We start from the raw sequence: 23542 nt of genomic DNA, 5'->3' as shown, positions 1-23542 counted from the left end.
AGACATTATGCAGGAAAATTACTTAAACCATGTAGAAAAAAACTGATATTTTCAAGAGTGATCTTTCACAAGTTATTACCAATAGAGAAGAGGCCATTTTCCAGAGATCCATTTCCGCCTGTTCTGGTTATGATGATATCCACATCAATGTTTTCAAGCGATCCCTCTTCACCATTTTCTATTTCCAGTCTTGCTTGGAAAGCATCCCTGGTCAACACAAGGTCCTGCATAATCCGAATTCTTACTTTGGCACAGATTCCTTCTTCTGGTTTTGCCTTAAAAACGAAACATACGAGTGAAAAATAAGAATATAAACTTCTTTTAAACAAATGTGATGTTTTTGCTCTCGAACGCTCAATAGAAATTTCTGAGATTCAATGACTACTGGACCTGTCCTGTGAAATCAAAAGTTGTGAACTGGATGGATTGCTGAATGTATGGACTATCCAGTCATAATGAAGGACAGTGCTTGGTTATAAGAGCTAACGATGTGTTGCCCGTCTTCGACCTTTACCAGTATATAAGGCCCGGCCAATTTTGTTTCGTGTTTCACGAATCTGCCTGTCGTATTTATCAAAAATAAGGAAAAAAGTAAATGTTTTTATTGACTAAGAATGTAAACGCACAGGAAAATACTTTTTAGGTTGTTATTCTACCCACATTCACTTCATAAATTGCCAAAAGTAAAATACTTTGAGTATTTAGAAGGAATATTACATTCATCGGAAATTTTATTTTTATTTTGTTTTCAGGCCTGCCTTTAGGTTTTCAGAGGACAAAAAGCCTGAAAACAAGAGACAGAATTGATCTGGCCTGAAGCCGAAATTGACACGAGGCGTTTTCATTGATTTCGAACAGCACAATGTAGGAAGTCTTGTCGAAAACAATAACAATATTCACACCTGCTGGGAACACATGCGTTTGTCGTAGCTAGTAAGTATAAACATGTACGCCGCATTTACTTTTCATTTAGCAATCGGGTTTTCAGTTAGCTTAAAAAGACAACCTCCCGACAACCCTCCCCTCTTGTAACAACCAGTGACACACAAGAAGGTCCGCGTCCCTGTGGTGTATGATGTGTTATACGCATACCTATTGGATACACTCGTGTTTGAATCAAGTTCGGACGCAATATGCACGTTATAGTTACGTGAGTAAATGCATTAGCATGATTACACTAAATTGCACTTTTCTAATGGTTGTATAACGTGGGTTGTTCAGTGTAAAGATCATGCATTTTATACAGAAAATACATGGCGGCATTGTCTTACAGTTCTCGTTGCAGACTTGGTAAACTCTGAGCCTTACTAATGATTCCTGCAAAACGGGTAAAACCAATTATAACTCTACAACCAGACAACTAAGAGAAGGAGAAAAATCTGTCGGTTATGGTATGATCCTGGGAGTATGAATCTTCTGGATACGAAGGGCATTGAAACTTCTTGTATTGTTGTGACTCACTCTAACTTTAGATGTCTTTAACTAGCATGTTGTAAATGTGGTTTAATCTTATTCTGTTATTTCCCATGACGAAACGGGTTCGATCTTTACTAATTCACGTACAAATTACTTACCTCTTGGACACTTTTCTTATATTCCTCCATTACGTAAGCAAAATATTGGAAAACACTTGAAAAGCCCCTCTGAAACAATACCAGGAAAGGTACAAACATGCAATCGAGATATACTCACAGTAAGTAGTAGATAGTTACTCTTTGTTCTGTAATGATTTAGCTCTACCAGGTCGGTAAAACATTAAAGATGTACCCACCTGGGAAATTCACCAATGCAATGCAACCTAACATCTCTGTTGTTACTTCGAACGTACAAATGCTAAGACATTCATAACGTATTCTGTTATTCCCAAGTGAGGTCTCATAGTTTTGAGATCATCAAATCAGACATGACGGTTTTTAATTTGTCCCAACGAGTCGGAGTAGTTTTTAACGAGCACTGACGATTTCTGTGTACGGTCCCAATCCCATAAATATACGTCGCGCCACTGTATTTTGGACGTTTTATATACCCGGAGTATTATGACATCGACATCCACATCTTGGGAGTACAGTCGAACGAAAAGCATCTGATTTCTGTGAGATTGACAAACGGTGTTCCTCGGCCCAACGCGTTATCAGGTTTCCCAGAAGAAGAATTGAGACATGTAAGTTTGCCAATATGACTACCCTATGCATATACTTTTCCACGTATTGTCAATAAAAAAACAAAATTGCTTTGTGAAATGTCAAGGAGAGTTTAATGATTGTTCACTATAAGCAACGAATAGCTATTTCAACGTTTATACATACCTCTTTAACAGTCTTTGTGTTTTCCATAAAAGTGTCTCCAAGGGTCCTCACATTTTGCAGTGACATGACATTTGATTCTGAGATATCTGAATTCCCGTCTTTCCACGCTGAAAATGTGTTGTTCCAACGTTGTAGAAATGTATTTATAACAGGTTGGTCTTCTACGACCACCAGTTGAAGTATGGTGTCTGCTTCACTGTTATCCAGGAGGTATTGGGACGGGCTGTTTTCTGACACTCCTTTAAAGAAGGCTTGTTTCCACTCGCCTTTAATGTCAACACTGAAACAGACCATTATCTTTACGCAATAAACAACGTTATACCACAGGAACCAATATAAGAAAGCACTGTGAGTTCATAAAGTATTCATTTTTGTTTTGTTTGTGGCTTACAATAGCACTCAGCAATATTCCAGCTCTATGGTGGCGGTGTGTAAGTAATCGTGGTCTGGGCGAGACAATCCAGTGATTCAAACCATGAGCATCTAGCTACCGAATTTGATTTTCTGGCATCTGTCAACCAAGCAAGGAATTCGGCGAGACTGACCATCGGATCCCGTTAATCACCTCTTACGGGCAGCATGGACTGCTGAAGACCACATATCATCCTGATCTTCACGCTTACCATGAAAATATCCAAAACTATTCTAGTAGGGAGCAAATGTACTCCAAGTCCCCATGGCTCATTGTGTGGTACTCTACCTGCAGTTGATGGCAATCTATAGCATGTATTTTTTAAACATTGTATGGACATCTAGAGGTAAAGTGTATTGGATTTAATACTTAGTTGGAAGTTTATATCTAAAAAAACATATTTTATTACTGTAAATCGATATGGTTGAAACAATGGCGATGTGACATAAAATCTTAACTCACTCACTTAATAACTTGCATATTGATACTACTCGTTCTAACAGGGAAGTCAATATTCTTGAGATAACTTACACACTGAGATTACCAAATATCTCAACAGAAACATCAACGAAGTTCTTGAGAGAGTTTCTGGACTCCTCCATTGCAAGCACAAGTTCGGAGTTGACCTCCCGCCGCTTTCGTCCACTACCTTTACAAGTTCGGGAGAGTCCGTCAAGACAGCTGGAATAAAACCATTAGTAAAATAGTTCACTCTGGTGAGTGAATGAAGGGAATGTCGTTTTACGGCACAGCAAACAATATTCCAGCTACTTGACGGCTGTCTGGAATGGGTAAAGTAATGACTGATGTTTTGATTTCGCTTCTTCGTTCATGGTGGTGGTCTGTAAGCGAATTTGGACAAAACAATGTGATAAACAGCATACGCATTAATCTGCGCAAATGGGATACGATGACATGTGTCAACCAAGTCTGCGAACCTGACCATCCAATTCCGTTAGTCGCCTCTTACCCCAATCATGGGTTACTAAAGACCAACTCTTACCCGGATCAACACGGGTTATCTGATGTTTCGAGTAATGAATGAAGGTCATGCCTATCGATATATCAATATACATGAAGTCAAACTATTTCTCTGTGAGTTGTCATACGTCAGTTCTACGACAGCAGCAGCAGCAGAGCAAGGTCCCGTAGTTAAGAGACTACTCAAGGAATCATATCAGGTGTACGTATACTCACTTGAGATATTTGAAGAGAAAGGGGCAGACTGGACAGGACAACCCAAATCCACAATCCAGGGCATAACTTGCTGCTGTTGTTGCAACAGACACTGCCGATGATGACTTATCGATTTGAGAGATGTCGTATATATCCAGTATACATCCAACTCCTGGTATCAGCTCAAAAGGCAGTCGAAGTAGTGGTTTGTAACAGTTGTCGATGAGTCCCTTCAAACAGTCACAAGGTACATTGGTGCCGACATACGCACGGGCTGTGAAACCACCTCCTGCAAGGAATCCCAAAACAAATACGATTATAAAATAGGCTTTTCGTGTTGCACGAAGACGTCAGGGAAAGCCCGTACTCATAGCAAGTAATATGATAACTATAGCTATTGTATACCCGTAGAACACGTACCAGGAAAATAAACCCGTGAAGACATGGATGGGAATTGGTCTTCAGCAGCCCATGCCTGACGTGAGATGCGTCTAAAGGGATTGCTGGTCAGACCAACTGAATAGATCGATTCTAATGTTGTTGATGTCTGGATTGTCTGGTTCAGACTAGAGTATTTACAGACGGCCACAGTATAGCTTTTTATATTGTTGAGTGTGGCGTTAAACAAACAAACAGAAGCATAAGAAACCTATTTAGTTTCGGTTTATGTCTGAAGTGTTGTCGGCATCAGCCCCTTGGTCGGGGCTTTAAGGAAAGCAGCCCACCACGTCCTGTATTGACTGAGACACTATTAAAACAGGCGTCCATTCAAAGTAACAGATTTTAGCATTACCTCCAGATGCTGATATTCCTCGGAGCCTGCCACTTCCCCCACCACACGGTATAGGAGGTTGACCAGGATACTGCCGTGTTAGTCTCACAGAGGCGCTGTTTGTTACAACTGAACCACACGTGTAGTCATACAGCACGATAAAACCGCACACGGTTGGTGAGGAACGTTTATTTATCTTCTTTGGCAGCACATCGATAGGGACAACTATGCTCGTGTTTGCATCCAAATTTCCGATTGGGTCGACCATCTGAAAACATGAAAAGTCTGTCAGCATTCATTCCATGTTATGCAAAACGTGTGAAAAAGATGTGAACGAACACATTTTCTAAATGAGCAGAACATAAAATGAAAATATACATTTTAATGGAACTTTCAGGCGGTGGAGACGTTTCTTGAGAGAAATAGTCGGTCTTCACACTTCCGTTGTCAATTATTATTTCCCAAGCCTGCTTACCATAATCTGTTGTTACAATAATGGAAATATTGTTCTACAATGGGTGATAAAAACATAAAAAATTACTTATTGGAGGATTATGAAATGATAGATGAATATCATGTCCTCAAAACTATGGGTCGCGGGTGGTGAGTGAAAAAAATGCAATGCAGAGTTAAGGCCCTTTAAACTGCGAGGACAATAAGATCGCTGAATTAAATATAGTATTAGCCATGAGCATGATTCTCTGCCAGCATTCAAGTCGACTCACCATGTCTCAAGAGTTGAAACCACATGTATGTCACAGCTATTTAGATCAATTCTTCAGTATTTACCTGCACGAACTGTAAAGTTGGATGGTTCGGTAATGAAAACCTGACATTGTTTGCACGGATGAAGCCATGGTTGGTCAGAGTAAACACCATTCTTGTTACCCGCCCTTCCTCGTAAGGAATAAAGTTGACTTTAGCTGGCTCAACAGTGACAACAGGCATAGGTACCTGAAACAGTCATCACCTGAACTTGTACATGGTAAGGCTCAACAATGACAACAGGCATAGGTACCTGAAACAGTCATCACCTGATCTTGTACATTGTAAGCCTATAAAGACACATAAAATGGATGAGTAAGTTTTACGCCACACTGTGCAGTATTCTAGCTATATGGCGGCGGTCTGTAAATAATCGTGTCTGGGCCTGACAATCCAATGATCAACACCACGAGCATCGATCTATGCCAGGGGTATACGATCAGCCAAGTCAGCGAACCTGGCTCGATCCCGTTCGTCACCTCTTTCGACAAACACGGGTTACTCAAGGTGAGTTCTGTCCCGAATCTTCACGTGACATCTGTAGAATCTTTCGATCAAATAAAGCAAAATGATGGTTCCAGTCAAGAAGTGCTGCTGGTTGAAGATTGACATGCATGTACCCTTGTTTCAAAAGTTGATTCGAGTGTGATGGTGTACTTGTCCTCGAATGTTGTCTTCGTGACAGACCACGTGTAAGTTACTGCGGTGCGCTGGAGAAAGACCCTGTACGTAGATTTGCTGCCATCCACAACGATGATGACAGACTTGGACGTGTGGTTGGCTGCCTCAACCTGCAGGGTATACCGGTCCGCATAGATCCTGTCAAAGTTGACAATGCCTGTGGATAAAGAGTTAAATTTCAAGCAACTGTCACTTTCAGATGTATCCAAATGCAAATTGCTGTTTTTGCGTACATGCATCAGTCATCGTCACACATGGGGTAGCGAGAGTGGGACCTGAAACATGATCTCACACGGAAGCTTCAGGAGAACTTAGGTCGACTGCTTTAACTGAAGGTGAATTGTGTGATATGGTCAGCAATGAAGACTTAAAATAACATCATTCTCTGTTCCTTATTGATATTTATATTTGCTCAACTAGGGGCAATACATAGTGTTATGACCAGGTTTCAATCTTTCACAGCTATTAAATTGTTGGATTTATTAGTTTTGCTCTAACTGACCTGCTCATATTTTCAAACCATTAAGAATCAGAATTTACTAATATGTGCAGTGAGATGCAAACTGATATTTTTCCGAACAAAATACCTGATTCATTAGTGATGGCCGTCTTGCTGAACATTCTCCGCGGTTGTCTCAGTGTCACCTCTGCCTCAGCTAGTAGTGGTTTGTCAGCTGCAAAGTATGTGTATTCATCCTCCACAAGGATCTGAATGTCGTGACGGTCATCAGAAGTTATATAGAATGTAAAAGCAAGGGAAGACGATGCATCCCGAGAGGCGATCACCAAGTTCCCAGATGTTTCACCAAGTTGTCTGCCTGCAGGCACAGTATAGACGAACACAACCGTTGCTGTTTCTCCTGGCTCCAGGTCCAACGTTCCAGGTGAAGAAGAATTGAGCTTAGATATGGCTGCCACTTTCACAGGCAATCCATTAGGAATTTGGACTTTAATGTCACCAGCTGTTGCCTCACCAGTGTTTGTAATATTAACATTGAAAATTGTCTGTTTTCCTCTGGCTGCAGCTGTCTTGATGTTGGATGGTGACAACTTGAGAAGAGGTCGTCTTATCTTCAGATTCAGTCGCACTCGTAATGCTGTTCTCGTTCCCAACGCACTCCGTACCACTACATACAACTCTGTTTGTAAAGGTAACTTTTGTTCAATGATGAGGTCAAAAGAAACAGTTGCCAGTGGAGGAAGTCTTGTAACGTTTGTGCGAAGTTCGCCGAATTGAACCCATACAGAATCAACAGTGTAGGAATAACTCTGAACCTGAAATAATGATTGGTTTATTTCAAGAGTACGGTCTCTTAACAGCTCGAATATTGTTAAGAAGACAATCAACAGATATTAATCGAAACAATAAAAAAAGAGTTAGTGAGTTTAGTTTGACGCCGTATTTTGCAGTTTTCCAGCAATATCACGGCGGGAGACACCACAAATGGGTTTCACCTTCAAAGATTCTGCTCATCCGATTCTTCGGCGTGACTGGCGAACGCCTTAACCACTAGGCTACCCCACCGAAGAGTAAATATGACGTGTGTAAAATACACCGGGATGCTGTGTTCCTGTTCTCGGGAATTCATGTGTTCCGTTAAAAAGATCTATTATTTGCTAATCACGCACATTTGTACCAATGGATACACCCACCCACTACATATTGTTAATGCAACAATCTTCATCCCTGGAATCAATGGCATGGCCTTTACATTCATTACCATTGACGCCAATAATCTGTAAATGTCAACCTACCACCGCAGAAATATTCTCCAATGAATCCAGACCATTATTTGTAAGATTCGCCACGCCAGGAAATGTGACTGTTGTCGTGTCGAGGTAGGCGGTGAGCGACACAAACTTAGGCTCACAGATCATGCTCTGGACGCGCCAGGTCTTTTGCTCCAGAAACTCAGTATCAGCCGGATGACTTGCACTCTTTTAACATACATTTCACATAATTACAATACATTGTATTCGTGTACATGGATATTATCTCAAGATATTTAGACACATACACAGTACCATAAACAATGCAAAAGCAACCCAACACTGAAACATCTTCAAAATAATTTTCAGATCCATTATGTGAAGCATGTGACTTTATGGATAACAATGTCTTATTTATGGCATACCGCGGCGTTTTACAATAGATTCTTACACGGAGGTTAAGCTAAAAGTACTTGCAAGATAGAAGACCGTTTAATGCAATAAACAAGATGTTGGTATCCGTTAAGTGGCATGATTCATTATTGACACAGCAGCGTCTAAAATGCGGATCAAACAACCAGTATTGTTTTGATATGTTTAAATAAGAAACATTTTTTTACGTAGTGAATGATCTAACGTATTTACATACCACACTAAATTCGCCACTGTCGTCTGGTTGGGGATAATAGATGGTGGTAAACAGAAACGGTCTCATGTCCTCAGCATGGGCCTCCAAGTCACGTACCCTGTCTTTGTTTCTTATCCTAGATTTGAATAGTGAAACCTTTTCACAGTGACAGGATACTGCTTGGAAAGCGTGGATAACAGTCTCAAAGGAAGGTCTGATTTTCTGTGCTTGAAACCGATGCTTCACATAACACGACAAACATTTGATCGTATTTCAAGTAGATATTATATATGACTAAATTACTGGATAATACGCATGTAACAGCTGGAATCTTCTGAACATCAATTTAAATTTGCATATGTACCCTTTGAACAGACACAAATCAGATGCATCTGATCCTTGTCAGTACATAGAAATCACGTGAAGCCTCTGTAAAGTCTACGTCATTGCCGACGTCACAGCTTGTGACGTGAGGAACCATCCTTGTTATGTATTATAGCATGTAGTATTTCCACTAAACGTGTAAGTGGGCTGGGTGTTGGCCTACTATCGTTGCATCACATGCTTGCAATATACATGAACAGGGAAGGCAATCTTAATCAAAATGATGGAAACTTTTGTTTTCGTTGTTTCTTGTGGCTTCACAATTATGGACCATTATGGACATAAATACTCACTGGACTTTAACAACAGCTGACGTGAGGTTCCAGGTACTTCCAGACACATCAAGATGTCCAGATATTCGGATCTGTGTTGGATATGCCAATTTTCCCGAGGGTGTCAGGCTGTCCACTACAGCACGGTAGGACAGAGGGACTGACAACAGCCACTGGACATCATGTTGACCAACAATATTTTGTGCACGAACATTGATGACATAGGGAGTGGATCTACCAGTGGCAAAGTTCCAAGTGATGTTTCCAGAGTCCTGATCAATAGTCATTCCCACGGGGAATGAAATCAGTTTCCAGCGAATTGGATGGGTGCCCTGGTAACATGTTTGAATACACTGCATGATTTATTGTCGTTATATTGTAAATTTTAAAGTATGCACGAAATCTATACTTCCTTTCAAATGTTTAGACGCGCAAAAAACACGAAAAAGCGCGAAATATATATACACCTTACTTCATATACGATTGGCTAAACGCTCTTCTATTATTTTCAATGTACCCGACTTACAAGTGGTACTTCATTCGGTACTTTATGGTAGCACTTCTTTATCTCGAATAACATTGAATCAAGCATGAGGCACGAAAATTACCAATGTTTTGAAAAATAATGCAAATCGATGGACGGGAGATAACTCTAGGTCTTTTGTCGTCTACAAAATCTAGCGTTAGCTGCGAAAAGTTTTGACTCGCATTCCAACAAATAAACTTTGACAAAACGTTTAAATGTAGTCCCTGTGAACATTATGAAGGGGAATTACACCACGATGTCTTTACTAAAACAATGACTGCGGGGAAAACTGCAAGATGCATGGCACGAAACGTTTGATTCGCACAGATTTGACTGAAGTGTTCGATCCGATACACATTCTTCAAACAGTTCAAAATTAACACTGAGGTGTTCGATTAGATAAATACATTGTTCACTGGTCCCTCGGGACCCATGGGTTGATGTACCGCCGGTGTACCCTTTAAACAGTATGGCATAATTTGCAAAATTTAGTTTAGAACAGTTGTATGCAGTAAGTGACTATATTTACAGTAATGAGTCCATACCTTTGAACAGAAGGATATTTGATACCAATCGCTTTAACAATTAACAACAAATGTCATTAAGGGACTAAGTTCAGATGACGATTTCGTCTAGAGTTATTTCATGTCAGAGAATCGGGGAACATACCTGCACAAGCGACATCCTGTGTTCGTAGCTCTGTCCCTCTGTCAACTGTGAATCATTTATGACCCTCACTACTGGTGGCAGTGCTTGTACGGAACATGAAGCACCAATCCAGGGAAGCGTACACATGCACTGCCCAAACAGACATTGACCATGAGGTGGACTGTATGTATCCCCACACGCCGTTGTTGGGCATTGTACGACGAATGTGTAAGACACCTATTTTTGGATAGAAAATAAAGTAAACTCAGAGTCATTATAACTTAATTGCTAATAATGCATGAAGCATGATTAAAATGTCGACATTAAAATATTAATGAAGACTAAATACTAAGAGCATCATCCAGTAATCTACCAAAATGCTCGTTCACAGATACAACAGACATTTGAGTCATGAAGGTCCGGGCTAGAATAGCCTTCAGTGACCCATGCTTGCCATAAAAGGCGACTATGCTTGTCGTAAGAGGCGACTAACGGGATCAGGTGGTTAGTCTTGGCTGACACATGTCATCGGTTCCCATTTGTGCAGATCGATCATCATATTGTTGATCACCAGATTTTATCATCCAGACTTGATCATTTACAGACCGGAATATTGCTGGAATATTGCTGAATTCGGCGTAAAACTAAGCTCACTCACACACAATAGATATTGCTACTTAATGTATGAAAAGAATGTTAACTGGAACATATGTCACAGTGCTTTAACACAACTTTCAATCAACAAGTCCACTTACCTTATTACTTGTGAAGTGCACTCCGTCTGAACTTATTTCAACATGTACTGTTCTTTGGCTAAGTTTAGGTGAGATACACGTGAAATGCTGCCCGTTCACCCTCCGAGCTGCAACGATGACTGATCCAAACTTGCATTTGTAATTGCTAGTGTTTGAGAACTTGAAGTTATGTCCTCGTACATGAACAGGAGTCCCCCCAACATCGGGGCCTGCATCCGGGGACACGCTGAGGACAGTTGGTAGAGGGAGGCAATCTGGTCCGTAGAATGTCTCATTGCATTGGTCACAAAGGTTCCCGCTCCAGTTGGGACTCTCACAAATACAGGCTCCTTCAAAAACGAAAATCAGTATTGTGAATTCTTGCAAAGACATTGCTGGAAATCTGTTGATACATGTTATGGTGTTGTGGATATAGTCTGAATAGAAGGGGCAATATTCAGTGTTGTTTCTGTTTACATGCGTGGTGACCACATGGGTAGTCAAGGCCATCTATGATCGACAAGTAGATGTGATTACTGATGAGGAAATGAAAAACAATGCCTGCTTACTGTAGAGGAAATGATATGTAGATGGTGCAATAAGTTTCTAGACCCGTAGAATGTTGCTTCCGATCGAATCTAGCCCTACATATGTGCTCTCAACGTGGTTGGAATTTAGCTTTTGATCTGTAGGACTCAGTGGGGCCTTAAGGTATTTTACGTGGAGTAGTATAGGGAATGGGGGTTCTGGCTCACTTTCAAGAAATGTCTCTACAAAGCCTTATTTACTAAATAAGGCTTTGGTTGGGCCATTAGCTCTTGCTACTATTACCCCTACTATAAAAAAGTTGGCGGTAATTACTGTGCCTTGGTAGGAGGTAATACTGTGCCGTACGGTACGATCAATAATTCTTCTCTTACAAACCCCCTATCCGGCCCATCCCTCAAGTAGTACAAGTTAGGTTCGTCGGCTTTCATATCCACTTTATCTATGTTGTAAGTTTTGACTGACCATATAGGATCGGTGGCTCGCTTACGGCTATCGCCCTCGTGTTCCCCCGGCTGGTATAGATACCTCACGAGGGCCCTATCTGGTATCTGTTTCTCCTTCCCACGCAATGGAGCGGCCGACTCTGCAACTATTGATTTTAGTTTGATAGCGTCTGCCGGTTTCTTACCGGTGAGACGGGTGACTTCATGGTTGATTGCCGACACCACCTTGGGTAACCTCGTGACCCATTCAGTCGATCGTTTTCCAGGGGTGGTCATCTCCCTAGCATACTGATAGCCGAACAAGCGCTCAGCCAAAGTCCTATTAAATCTCTCAACTATGGCTTGGCTGCGATGGGCTCCGGCCGTGCCACGCCTGACCTTTGTATCGTGTTTGGCTAGCAGTTGTGACACGGCACCCATGAACTCCCGTCCGGGGTCAACTTGCAGCTCTGTTGGCCACGTCAGCGGGCTGCGTTTGTATATGTGTTCGAATCCTCTGGCTACCTGGGCCGAATCTTTCGTGGTCAAGGGTTCGGCTTCCTTGTAACGACTGGCTACGTCCACTATGGTTAAGGCATACTTGTACCTCTTGTCGTGGGGTAGGAACAGTAGGTCTGCCTGGTGAACGCTATTAGGTATGTTAATACCGAACCTCCTTCTAGGCACGTAGCGTGGTGCCGGCAAATAGATCTGCCACAGGGCTTGTTTTTCAAGCCACGCTTTGGCTTCCTCCGGGGGTACTCGCGCTAGTTTAGCTAGCTTATCTACTGCGCTAGCTCCTTTCCAGTACCCACGCGGGCTGTAGTAAATAGCCTCAAATTTTTTCATGTCCATACGCGTATGTGTTTATACCATCAATAGCTATCCAACGTTTCGTGTCCATAGGCGACAGGGACGTCTTGTTTATAGTCAGTCCGTATATCTTATGTCCATCACTTCTAAGTGTGTTCATTTTATGTCTAAAGGTACGGGTCTTGAACAGGGCTTCCTTGAATCTGGCGTGTTTGATGTGTTGTTTCACCACATACTTCTTAACCCCCTTAGCCTTCCGGATCTCACTATTGTCGGCTTTCAGTATGGAGTACATCTTAGGTCTCAAACCTATGTACTCGGCTATGGGCGTGCCAGCACACTCGTCCTTCATCTTACCTAGGACCTTTTTATTTACCGTACTGTGTAGGGTATGGGTCTTAGGGTAGTCGCTGGTGTCGTATAAATCGAGGTGTTTCTTCATGTCCTCGTACACGTCCTCGGTTCGAATCTCCATCAGCAGGGAATCCGTGTCAGTGTACAGCACTTCACACCTGTCGCCGTACTGTTTCTTGAGCTCGTTGTAGTAAAAGTCGTACATCAGGTGTTTGGATAAATCGAGGATGCTCATCCCCACGTAAACAGGCCGGTTGAATTTTATGTGGCTTTTCTTCATGTGTAGGGCAACCAGGTTGTCTGTGAATATCTTACTACGGTTGAATGCCGGATTGGCTATCAATTTCCTGAGCTTGTCTTCCTCACTAGATCTAACCAGCTTCACGGTCACGCGTTTCCTCAAGTTCTCCATAGTCTTACCAAACACCGAGTTGTTCATGAGCTTGTAGAGATTTTTCTCAAAATCACTGGTGGCTTTTTTTCGTAGGTCTGTGTTCATTCTGATGTAGGGCTCCATCCATGGGCTCTGGTCGAACATGAGCACCCTGTGTATTTTGGTCAGCCTCATACCCAACGACAGGTACAGCTGTAGGTTGCGATAGTGAACGATGTACTTGGTCTTATTCATTAAGTTAGGCACGAGTTTTTCAACGTCTGTCACACGACCACCTGACAAGTTATGTTGGTACTCAGACATCCAGTCTGTGTTAACCCTCATACGTTCGGGTGCAAGGGGATAGCTGTTGTGCGATGTGTGTAATTCCTTGGGATACTCTAAGTCAACTTCGAGGATATACCCTTTGTTCGAATCTGGTGCAACCCCCATAACATCAACGTGGGGTACCCATTCGAATCCCCCTGTAGGTAGATACTGACTCATGGCCCAGCCGTACAGGTTGTTTGCGTCGAGGTATAGAATGTGATTGGTTGGTTTGTTAGGATCGTAACCTTTCACGTATTGATTATTTGCTTTCGCGTATCGTTTGGATGCCATGGAAATCCCACCTCGCAAGCCTTTCTCAATGAATAGGTGCATGTCGTAATCTGTGAGCAATTCCAAATTAACTCCGGTCTTTTTAAGCAAGGCGTCCCACGACAGACCTGGGCTGGTGTAATACCATGCGGGGTCGAGTTTATACTGCTTTAAACAGGTCCGCCGAAACGTTTCAAACACGTCGGCTAACAGCAGTACATCTGTCCTCAAGTACAGGTCGTGATAATCACCCAGGTTCTTACAACCCAGTTTATTCCATATGTTAGTCGCGTGCGAGTAATCATCTCGTGAGACGGACGCCTCATTCAGCTTGCTATAAAAGCAGTCAATAGGGGGTAGTCTGGTCTCGGTGAACTTGGCCCAACTATCTATGTACTCATAGGGGTACACACCCTTCCTCATAAGCAGGGGTCTAGTCTCGGCGTCTGTGTATCGATCGGTGATAGGGAAGGTATTGTTGGCCTTGACCAGACTGTCGAGTGACGACAGGAGGAACTGAAACGAGTCAATGAACCTAAGTCCGTTTAAGCTGAAGGAGATGTATCTCTCCATGTTGTTGGGGATGCACGTTATATTACCATCGATTTTCGCGATGGCCTGCATGATCAAGTGTGAGTCGTACCCTCTCAAGTTGTGAAAGACAACGGGGATGTTTATTGTCTTAGGGTTGATTTTAAGCTTGAGGTTGCACGCGTTGTGAGCGGCGCCTCTATACTTACCAGTTATGTGGCAGTGATCTCTCACCGAATCACCGTTAAGTGGTGAGTCGCACACGTGACAGTTAGTGCTACTAGCGTGAGCTAGCCTGTCGGCTCGGGTCATACGCATGGGAGCGATTCTATACAATGCATTCCTAATAATTTTTTCTTCCTCCTGCAAACACTTTAGAAACCTTTCAGCCGCGTCAGGCCCCCTATACACTACCGGAGCTTTCGTTTCCCCGTCACAACGGACGACAATGTATCCAAACCAACAGGCTTTATGCTCTTGTGTCTTGTGGGTGAAGCTACCCCCACTAGGGGGTGTGGGGGAATCCCCACCCACAATTAAGGCTTCGAAGTCGGCGTATATAATATAAGGTACAGACATTTGGTTCTTGTGGTTACTGAATTTTAGGATATTTTCACCTTCCTTAGGCATGTCGACTCGTATGGCCGTCTGCCCCACACCTTGACAATCATCCCGGTGGGATTCTAATAAATCAGCTCGACTGAAACCGTGTAGGCATCGTTCACAGAAGTGGGTCTTTTCTCTGTGTGCCGATTGGTCGTGCAACAACCGGCTGAGATGTTTTATCCATGTGTATCATGAATATATTGATAACTTGACGATCCTTCACCGGGCTGACCCTGTGTACTATTGTTGTGTTGCCTTCGTGCCCAAAGACATTTATAGCCAGATTGTTCTGTTTTTCTACTTTAGTGATCTGGGATATTGGGGTGGGTTCATCTATACCATCCCAATTAAGCCCATCATCTTGGGGATAGCTAGAAAGCCTATCTGAATTCTTGCCAGCTGGAAATAAGGCTGACCTGATAGCTAACCTAAGGCAATCGTTTCCTCTATTCTTAACGTTTACTATGGCATGTTTGTTCCTATAGTAGGGAGGCAAGGCTAGGTATGACCCGCCTCTGAACGGCACGTAGTTAGCTATGTCTAGATAGACATTATCGATTTTATCTACAGCCCACCCGGATCCCAAGTGTGTGTAGCGTTCTAGGTATTCTCGTATCTGCTGAAAACTTGTATCGATTGATGCGTCAATGGTCTCTGCATGTGTGACGACCTCTTGTTGACCTCGGAAGTAAGGCTGAACATACTCAGTGGTACTCCCAACCTGCTTATCGAGCGACATTTTCACTGTGATCTGAAACTTGATACTTCCTAGGTTATTTAGTTCCTGGTTGACCTTATCAGCTATCAGAGGCTTGATATCTGTAATGTCTATGTTTCTATCAACGTGCATGCGCCAACCTCTCAAATAGTTACCTACAGCGCGCTCAGTGCGCACGAACTGTAGGTCAATAGCTCTATTCTGTCGTAATAATTCTACAAGCTGTGGTTTTCTCATACGGGAATACCCGCCTAAACCCAAATCGTGTGCCTCGGCTTTCAGTTGTTTTACAGTGGGAGGTTTTGCTACGGGGGCATGTGATAACAATGCGGTTAACCCGGCTCTCCCCAGGTTTGAATAACCCGTGTGCCCAAGCTGTTTCGCTTGAGCTTTTAATTGTTTTACCGTAGGAGGGGCTTCTAAACCTAGTAATCTCAACAATGCTGACTTCCGCATTCTAGAATACCCGATAACACCTCTCTGTTTTGCGACCCTCTTGAGCTCGCTTACAGTAGACATCGTGTTTACACCTAAGAGAACTAATGTCTAATTGGTTCACAGTAACCTTATTAAAAAATATTTCAATCCAGAAGAGGCCAAACTCGGGCAGCCGGGTCCAATTCTAGTAATTCTGTCAAATCGTCCCACGTACCTGGTAAAATATATAGTGTGGCTGTTTCAATCCAGCACTCGCCTTGGTTATAGTATTCACTTAGACTTGAAAAACGTTCTATATGGTATTGAGTCGCGATATCCCGCTCCCATTCGAAGGGGTGAGTATACTTAAAACCCTCTTTAATCCATACCACGTCCAATATTATCTTAAATCTGAAGCTTCCCCATAAAGCCAGTTCATATTTGAATATGTTTTTAACTAGAGATGCGATCACACTTTCCGCAGACATAGCTATACGTAGGTGTGTATAATCTCTAATTGGTTCACAGTAAGGGGAGGTAACTCTTAAGTGGCTATCTTGAGCAGTCGCCTACGTTCTTTTATGTAGCCTTTTTTATTCTCGTATATGAGTTGATGTCTGACTACGTTCGCTCCGTGAGCTTTACATAAACAGTAGTGCCCTTTAACCCCGATACCACACACAGAACACGTGTAGTTAGGACTTCCCATATGGAAACAACAGAACCCCTGATTCCTGCATTTCCTACCACAGGCCTCGGTCTTCCCCATAAGTATATATTCGCATCGGTATGGAGCGGGTCTCATGTTTACTTATATAGGTATTTTAGTTTAATTGCTTCGCAACCAACGCAGTAGCTGCTATACCCAACACTATGAAGCCCAGTTCACGATTCATTTGTCCCTTGGATGGTGTGTAGTACTGAGCGAGTGTGGGTTTATTTAGCGGTTCCAATTGTTTACCAGTTAGTAGGTAGTATTCTTTCATTGCTTCATCGACATCGTAGAATGTTTTAATGGCATGGTTTTCACGCTTGAGCTGTTCGTTAATAAAATCGATCCTCTGGAGGCGTTTTTTAACGTACTCGTCCTGTGCTCTTTGTAATTTCTCAGTAGCGAGATCGTGTCGCTTCCTTTCTTCCTGTATTTCAGCCGCGTGATCATCTCGTAGTTTCGAGAAGAGGAAATTACTCCCGGAAAATGCCAGGGCATTCACTAACGCCCCACCGACCATCATAGCTATCGTGGCCATCCCTATATTTATTTCATTATATTATCAGGTATTATTCCTTGTTTTACTAGGATGTCTTTTGTGGCCATCGCCATACCAAGATTCATTATGAGCATACCCATATCCTGCAGGTTGAAATCTAGCTTGATAGTTGGTTGTTTAAGCACCATTTTAGTCAACCGAGCGTACCCTACTGCTAGACTGGCTACCACTGTGGCGTGGTATGCGTCGTTGACGAACGTTTTCCCCTCAGACATTATGTATATATAAAAATATTTTAAATTATAACATGATATGCGGGTCGACGGTGGGGGTACCCCCCACACCCCCAACAGTGGGGGTTACCACCTCAGGTACCACCTCACGGTGAGGGTTTCCCTCACGTGTATATAACCACGAGATAGCCAAGGCAGCAGTTACACCTACAGCCAACAACAGTCGGGTTGGGTTGGTCACTTTATGTTGGTTACACCACCGTTTTTTACCGGCAGCTACTCTCTTAGGATTCTTCTGTCTGGTTACTGTTGAAGTGGTCTCCACCGTCACCTCGGGACTCACTGGTTCCGTCACCTCGGGACTCACTGTTTGGGGTGTGGGGGGTACCCCCACTGGGGTTTCCTGTGCAGCATCCATCTATACTATTATTATTATTCTTTCTCTCAAATTGGCAATGTTTTGCCGTGATAATCGCCGCCGTCACTGGAGCCAACAACATACCATATTTGTGGTACAGCCCGCAGCTGATAGAGCTCACGGCGTGTTCGATAAAAGGGTCTTTCTCGAGGTCCTCCCACAGGTAAAGTCGGCGCTCTGGTGGAATGGGAAGGAAATGTGACACAATACCGGTGTATATCTGGGTCATAGCCGATCCTATTTTCTTTGTCATTTCTGCTCCGAGCCGGGACTCGTATCTAGCGTACAGCTTATCGATTTCTTCGGCTGACATTTTGTGAATTTTATCCGGAGTGTAGTCTCCAAAGTAATGTTTGGCTTTGCCGCCAACAGCCAACGCCACCAGTTTCTCTCGCTTGTCATCAGTGGGGCCTGCGGGCGGCGTGGGGGAACCCTCCAACGACAATTGTTCGAGCAATTCCTCACACTCCATCTTATAATATAACAAGTAAGATTTAGTTTTAACTATATAATACCCGATGCAGACAAAACACAGAGAAATGAAAGTTAAGTTGCACACGACAAATACTTCAAATATCATAGCTTTGCTTAGCTTTGCTTAGCTTTGCTTAGCTTTGCTTAGCTTTGCTTAGCTTTGCTTAGCTTTGCTTAGCATACTATATATGCTACTGGTTGGTCGGTTTTTAGTACGAGCTTAGCGTGTTTAGTTTCAGCGAGCTGTTTCTTCACCCGTTCCCGTTCTAATTTACTCATCACATCGTTCTCTCTCAAACACTCCTCGAACGAATCCCTGTCCTTGCAGTGAAATAAGGCCACCCATCGCGTCTGCTCCCTGAGGTCTTTCAACACCGAGTTGAACTTCTGCGTTAGCACCCAGACGCTGTGATTTGCATGCCGGCCGGAGAAGGCCAGGTACGATAGCATGTCTCTCTTTTTTGTTATCTCGCGATTAGCGCTGCAGTCGTCCAGTATAAACAGCGTCGGTTCCCCTTTAAATTTCTCGTGAAGAGCTTTCAACCAGTCCTGCAGGCGTGTTCCAGGGTCGATTTTGTGTACGTCAGGGTCCGTCATTACCCAAGGTCGCGCGTACGTTTTATTCATGCCCAGAGTAGGGCACATGATAACGATGTTATCGAACACATCCTTGTAGTAACCCTCCAACATATCCAACACGAAAACGGTCTTCCCACAGCCAGTCTACCCGCATATGATAGCGCAGTGTGGGTCAGTGGGTAGTTGTGGGTACCCCTGGGGTGTGTGGGGGTCTCCCCCACTAGTAGATGGCTTGCACGAATCTCCCATTGTCTATATTAAGTTGCGCGTCCATAATAACGTACAGATATAATTTCAACTTACCAGCGGTTTGAGCCTTCTTAGTAATCTGGATGGTTATCCCTTCGCTGCCGTTATCTATACGGCGCCCGCTACCGTGCAGTTTATCATCATCCGTGGATCGCATGTCCAACCATAGGGCGTACTTGGTGGTCAGGTATTCACCGATCTGCACGGAGCTTAGGTCCAGGTCCTTTATTATGTAATCCCCCACTGGTAGCTTTTTTATCTCATCCCACTGCTGGTGTGGTCTCATACCATGACTGAACAGCTGGTTGGGCACGCCCTCGATGGTCACTTCCACCTTTTCAATCTCGGGGTTGAAAAACTTCTCGCTGTCCCTCTGGAATGGCTCGTAATCCTCCACGGGGACGACCAGGATACCTTTCATCGATCTCGCCGGCACGTTCAGGTTGATATTCCACACAGTGTCGCTCTTATCTCGCACGACTGATCTATGTCTCAGTACGCGATCGTATAGGATAGCCATCTTCCCAGAGTACTGACTTCGAACCTGCCTGGCCAGCTCCGGGCTAGTGACCATGTCAAACTCCAGAGAGATGTTGTCTATGGCATAACTGGCCTCATCACCGTTCGGCGTACGCACTACTTTGCTATAGTCGTTAAACGTGAGCTCGTATTCGAGCCTATCACCCAGCGCGGCCTGGTAAAACGGCGCGTGTCCCGTGAGCAACTCGAAGTCGAGCGGCACGCAGAATCGATTCCCGTATGCTAGAGCGATGGCCTTTTCACCGGCCGATAGCTTGTCTTGTTGGTCTTGCGTGAAGACATACCCTATGCGCGCCCGGGTTGATTTGCTGATACCCTGGTACACATCATTGACTCGTTCTCCATCGCTTTTCCAGAGATCCTTGTAGCAGTGAAACACGTCGCTGTCGTCGATGCTCAGCACCTCGTTACCGCTGATCTTGACGGTCGTTTTCTTGATGATAGCTCGACCCACGTTCCGCACTAGCTCGCGTTTGTCGTTGTCGGAGGTCAACGTGATATTGAACGCCAGTCGAACAGTGCCTGGTACAATGAGGTCATTCTCACCAAGGTTTGGAAATCTAACCAGCAGAGTTTGGTTCTGGTCTATCTTGCTGGGATTGTTGGTGATGGTCACCGACTGTCGCACGGCTCTGGCTCCTAATGGCTCTCTCAATTTTCTGAAAGGATCTAATTTTCTACCGTACATTGTTATATAAAAGAAATATATTTTTAATACTAATGGATGAAGACATACCTATGGATGAGATGCCGGGCGCTAGTGCCCAGGCATTCGATGATGAGCAGGAGACCTCATTTACTAGTTCACCATTGAACCAAGAACTCTTGGAAACAACGGTAAATGATTATTTCGAAAGTTTAAGAAGAGATAAAAACTACGTTGAACCACAGGGTCGATACCATAAGGATTTTTTTATTGATACAAAGGGTGTTCTACGCCTTAAGTCTGACCCAGGGGTTGACCTCTTTAACAAGAGCAATAAAAAACCACTGGCCTTGTCAACTCTAGCCAGCCGCTATGGTGTTGAATTTATCCGTAAAAATCTAAACATGAATGATTACGGTGGTGCAATACCTAAGGTCGTTAAAGAAGATCTGCAAGCTACCAGATCCCACCTCACCACTAGAGATGAAATGACACCACAGCGTGCTACAGAAGCCTCAGACAGCATAGAAAAACTGTTGAGCACCTACTGGGACAAACCGTTACCGGGGTTTGACTTTCCGGTAAGGGAACTGCGCGGCTTAGACGAAGCCGTGAAACGCGTGCGTGGAGAACTCGTGAACAACATGGGGAAACTGAACGAAATCGACGAGCACATCGCTAGGGAAAAAACCAAACTCAACGAAACTGAAAACGATGATATGAAGCGCCGTATCAATGAACGACTACGCGATTTAGAAGACGAGAGACGTACACGATTGGAATCCGCTTCCTCGAATCGTGAACAGCTTCGATCCCAGATCAGTCGTATTCGGGAAACAATCGATAGAATACTGAATGAGGATACAACTTTAGCCAACAGGATTCGGATATTGTTCCGGGAGCAAGGGATCACCATCGCCAGTATTCTGACTGCATTGGGTTTCATTATATCAACCCTGGTGGTGTCACTGACGGGGGGAACCCCCACACATGGCGGAGGGGGAACTCCCAGCGGTGGTGGGGGTGTTAAAGACTGGATTAAAAAACTCGGGGAAGGCCTAGCTAAACTGGCTGGTAAAGCCGCCGAAGCCCTTCCCGGCATACTGGGTAGCATCGTCTCGTGGTTGTTGAGCGCTCTGTCTAAAACTGCCATGTGGCTCAGTCAAAACCTGTGGGCAGCCATCGTCGCCGTGGCGGGTCTGGTGTACGTAGCGGCTAAGAAATCTTTAACCAAATAAGTCCCAAAGCTACCCCACCAACCACTAGGGCTGTTTTATTATCAATATGCTGCTGTACCCCCACATGCACATGAGGGTGTGTGGGGGACACATGAACTTTAGGCTCCGGGGGTGGCGCCACTATACCCTTTTCACGTGGTGGGATGTGTGGGATATAGGGGGTGTTAATATCGGGGTTGATACCCAACTTTTGGTCCGCCGTGGCTATGACTATTTTGTTGTTATAACCCACCACTTTTTTTATTCTCAGTTGCATATCACTCGGAGCCATGTACAACCCCACGCCGAACACGTAATTGACTTTCGATCTGGCGTATTCTAACACGTTTTGGTAACGGTCGATGGCCCTCGGGAGATCAACTGGAGAATTGATAGCATCCTCAACGTTGGAAACGAATTGTGTCTGAGCGTCGTAAGCAGTTCCCTTACCGAGGATGTTGGAACGCGTTTGCGACTGCGCACCCAACAGCGCCCACACGTACGTTCGAATCGAGTCGTTCAAGCGTATTGTACCAGCACGAGTGAATTCTTTCGATGTTTTTGAGATCATTTTAGTCCAGGCTGTGGCTGCATCAGGACTGGTTTGCTTTATACAGCTGACATGGATCTTTTCATTCGTTGTGGGGCCTGTAAATGTATGACGGTTTGGGTTGTATGAACCATCTTTAGAACCGGCATAATATGTTCCGGACCTGTAGAAGTACACGAGAACTATACCGAGACCATGGTTCACACCAGGAAGGCGAAAGTCTTTATTCGTTGGAATCTCAAACTCCCCACAAATACGTTCATAAGCGCGTCTATCATAGGGGTTATTCGTCATACTCCACGCTTTATCTTGGGGAAGAGGAGCACTTATTTCCTTCAATATTCGTCTCGTTTGATAATAAATATGAAACAAAACAACCGCCTTACTCAGTTCGTCTATACCGTAGTCTGGTGTCACACCCGACCCTGTCGTCGCACACCACACAGCAAAGTTGAGTTGGTTCTGCCAAAACTGCATTGGGTTTTGATTCCAGTTTACCACCGCCTGCGTGTTATTAACGGACACGACATACTTTTCAAAGATATCAATAAAGGTTGTTTTAAACCCCGTACCATCTGCATTCACCACGATTTTCAAGTGTGCTAAATCCATATTATAATATATAATTCATATATTATAATATGTACATAACACTTCCAGGAATAACGAGCGGTGAGGCCGTTCAGCTGACGCACGCGATCGATAACACGTCAGGTCAACTCGAAGTCGCACTCTGCGATATCACCTACATACCGCAATGGACTAACATTAATATCAGCAACAATAAACTGTTCGTCAGTGGAACTCGCAGCCAGATAACTGACGGCTACTACAGCGTGTGCTCTCTAAACGACGAGGTCTTCAAACCCCTGGGAGCCGAACTCAAGATGAACGACTCAAACGGTACAGTGGTGTTAATCAACAACGGAAGAACCTCATTGAGGCTAGGCCGACCATTAGCGAGGATACTCGGTATGTCTCCTGACGAGATAAAACCAACAACAACCGTCACAGGCACTAAGTTACCC

At 43.8% G+C, this 23542-nt stretch overlaps 1 protein-coding gene across 1 annotated transcript in view; it reads right to left on the bottom strand.

The window, feature by feature from the left end:
- The window catches only part of LOC137295430 (uncharacterized), a 44647-nt gene that overhangs the window by 2872 nt on the left and 18233 nt on the right, over nucleotides 1–23542 (bottom strand). The window contains exons 17-30 of the mRNA XM_067826796.1: nucleotides 11036–11364; nucleotides 10302–10517; nucleotides 9128–9438; nucleotides 8472–8586; nucleotides 7868–8050; nucleotides 6700–7387; nucleotides 6052–6269; nucleotides 5456–5620; nucleotides 4688–4934; nucleotides 3916–4183; nucleotides 3250–3399; nucleotides 2307–2586; nucleotides 1575–1643; nucleotides 80–275 (exon numbers count right to left, since the gene is read on the bottom strand). Coding sequence (XP_067682897.1) covers nucleotides 80–275; nucleotides 1575–1643; nucleotides 2307–2586; nucleotides 3250–3399; nucleotides 3916–4183; nucleotides 4688–4934; nucleotides 5456–5620; nucleotides 6052–6269; nucleotides 6700–7387; nucleotides 7868–8050; nucleotides 8472–8586; nucleotides 9128–9438; nucleotides 10302–10517; nucleotides 11036–11364 — 3435 coding nt within the window. The remainder of the gene's footprint in view (nucleotides 1–79; nucleotides 276–1574; nucleotides 1644–2306; nucleotides 2587–3249; nucleotides 3400–3915; nucleotides 4184–4687; nucleotides 4935–5455; nucleotides 5621–6051; nucleotides 6270–6699; nucleotides 7388–7867; nucleotides 8051–8471; nucleotides 8587–9127; nucleotides 9439–10301; nucleotides 10518–11035; nucleotides 11365–23542) is intronic.

Source organism: Haliotis asinina, chromosome 8 (assembly GCF_037392515.1).
Source record: "Haliotis asinina isolate JCU_RB_2024 chromosome 8, JCU_Hal_asi_v2, whole genome shotgun sequence".
Classification (NCBI taxonomy): Eukaryota; Metazoa; Mollusca; class Gastropoda; order Lepetellida; family Haliotidae; genus Haliotis; species Haliotis asinina.
Note: the sequence above shows the minus strand (reverse complement) of the source record. Positions and strands in the feature narration are given on the sequence as shown.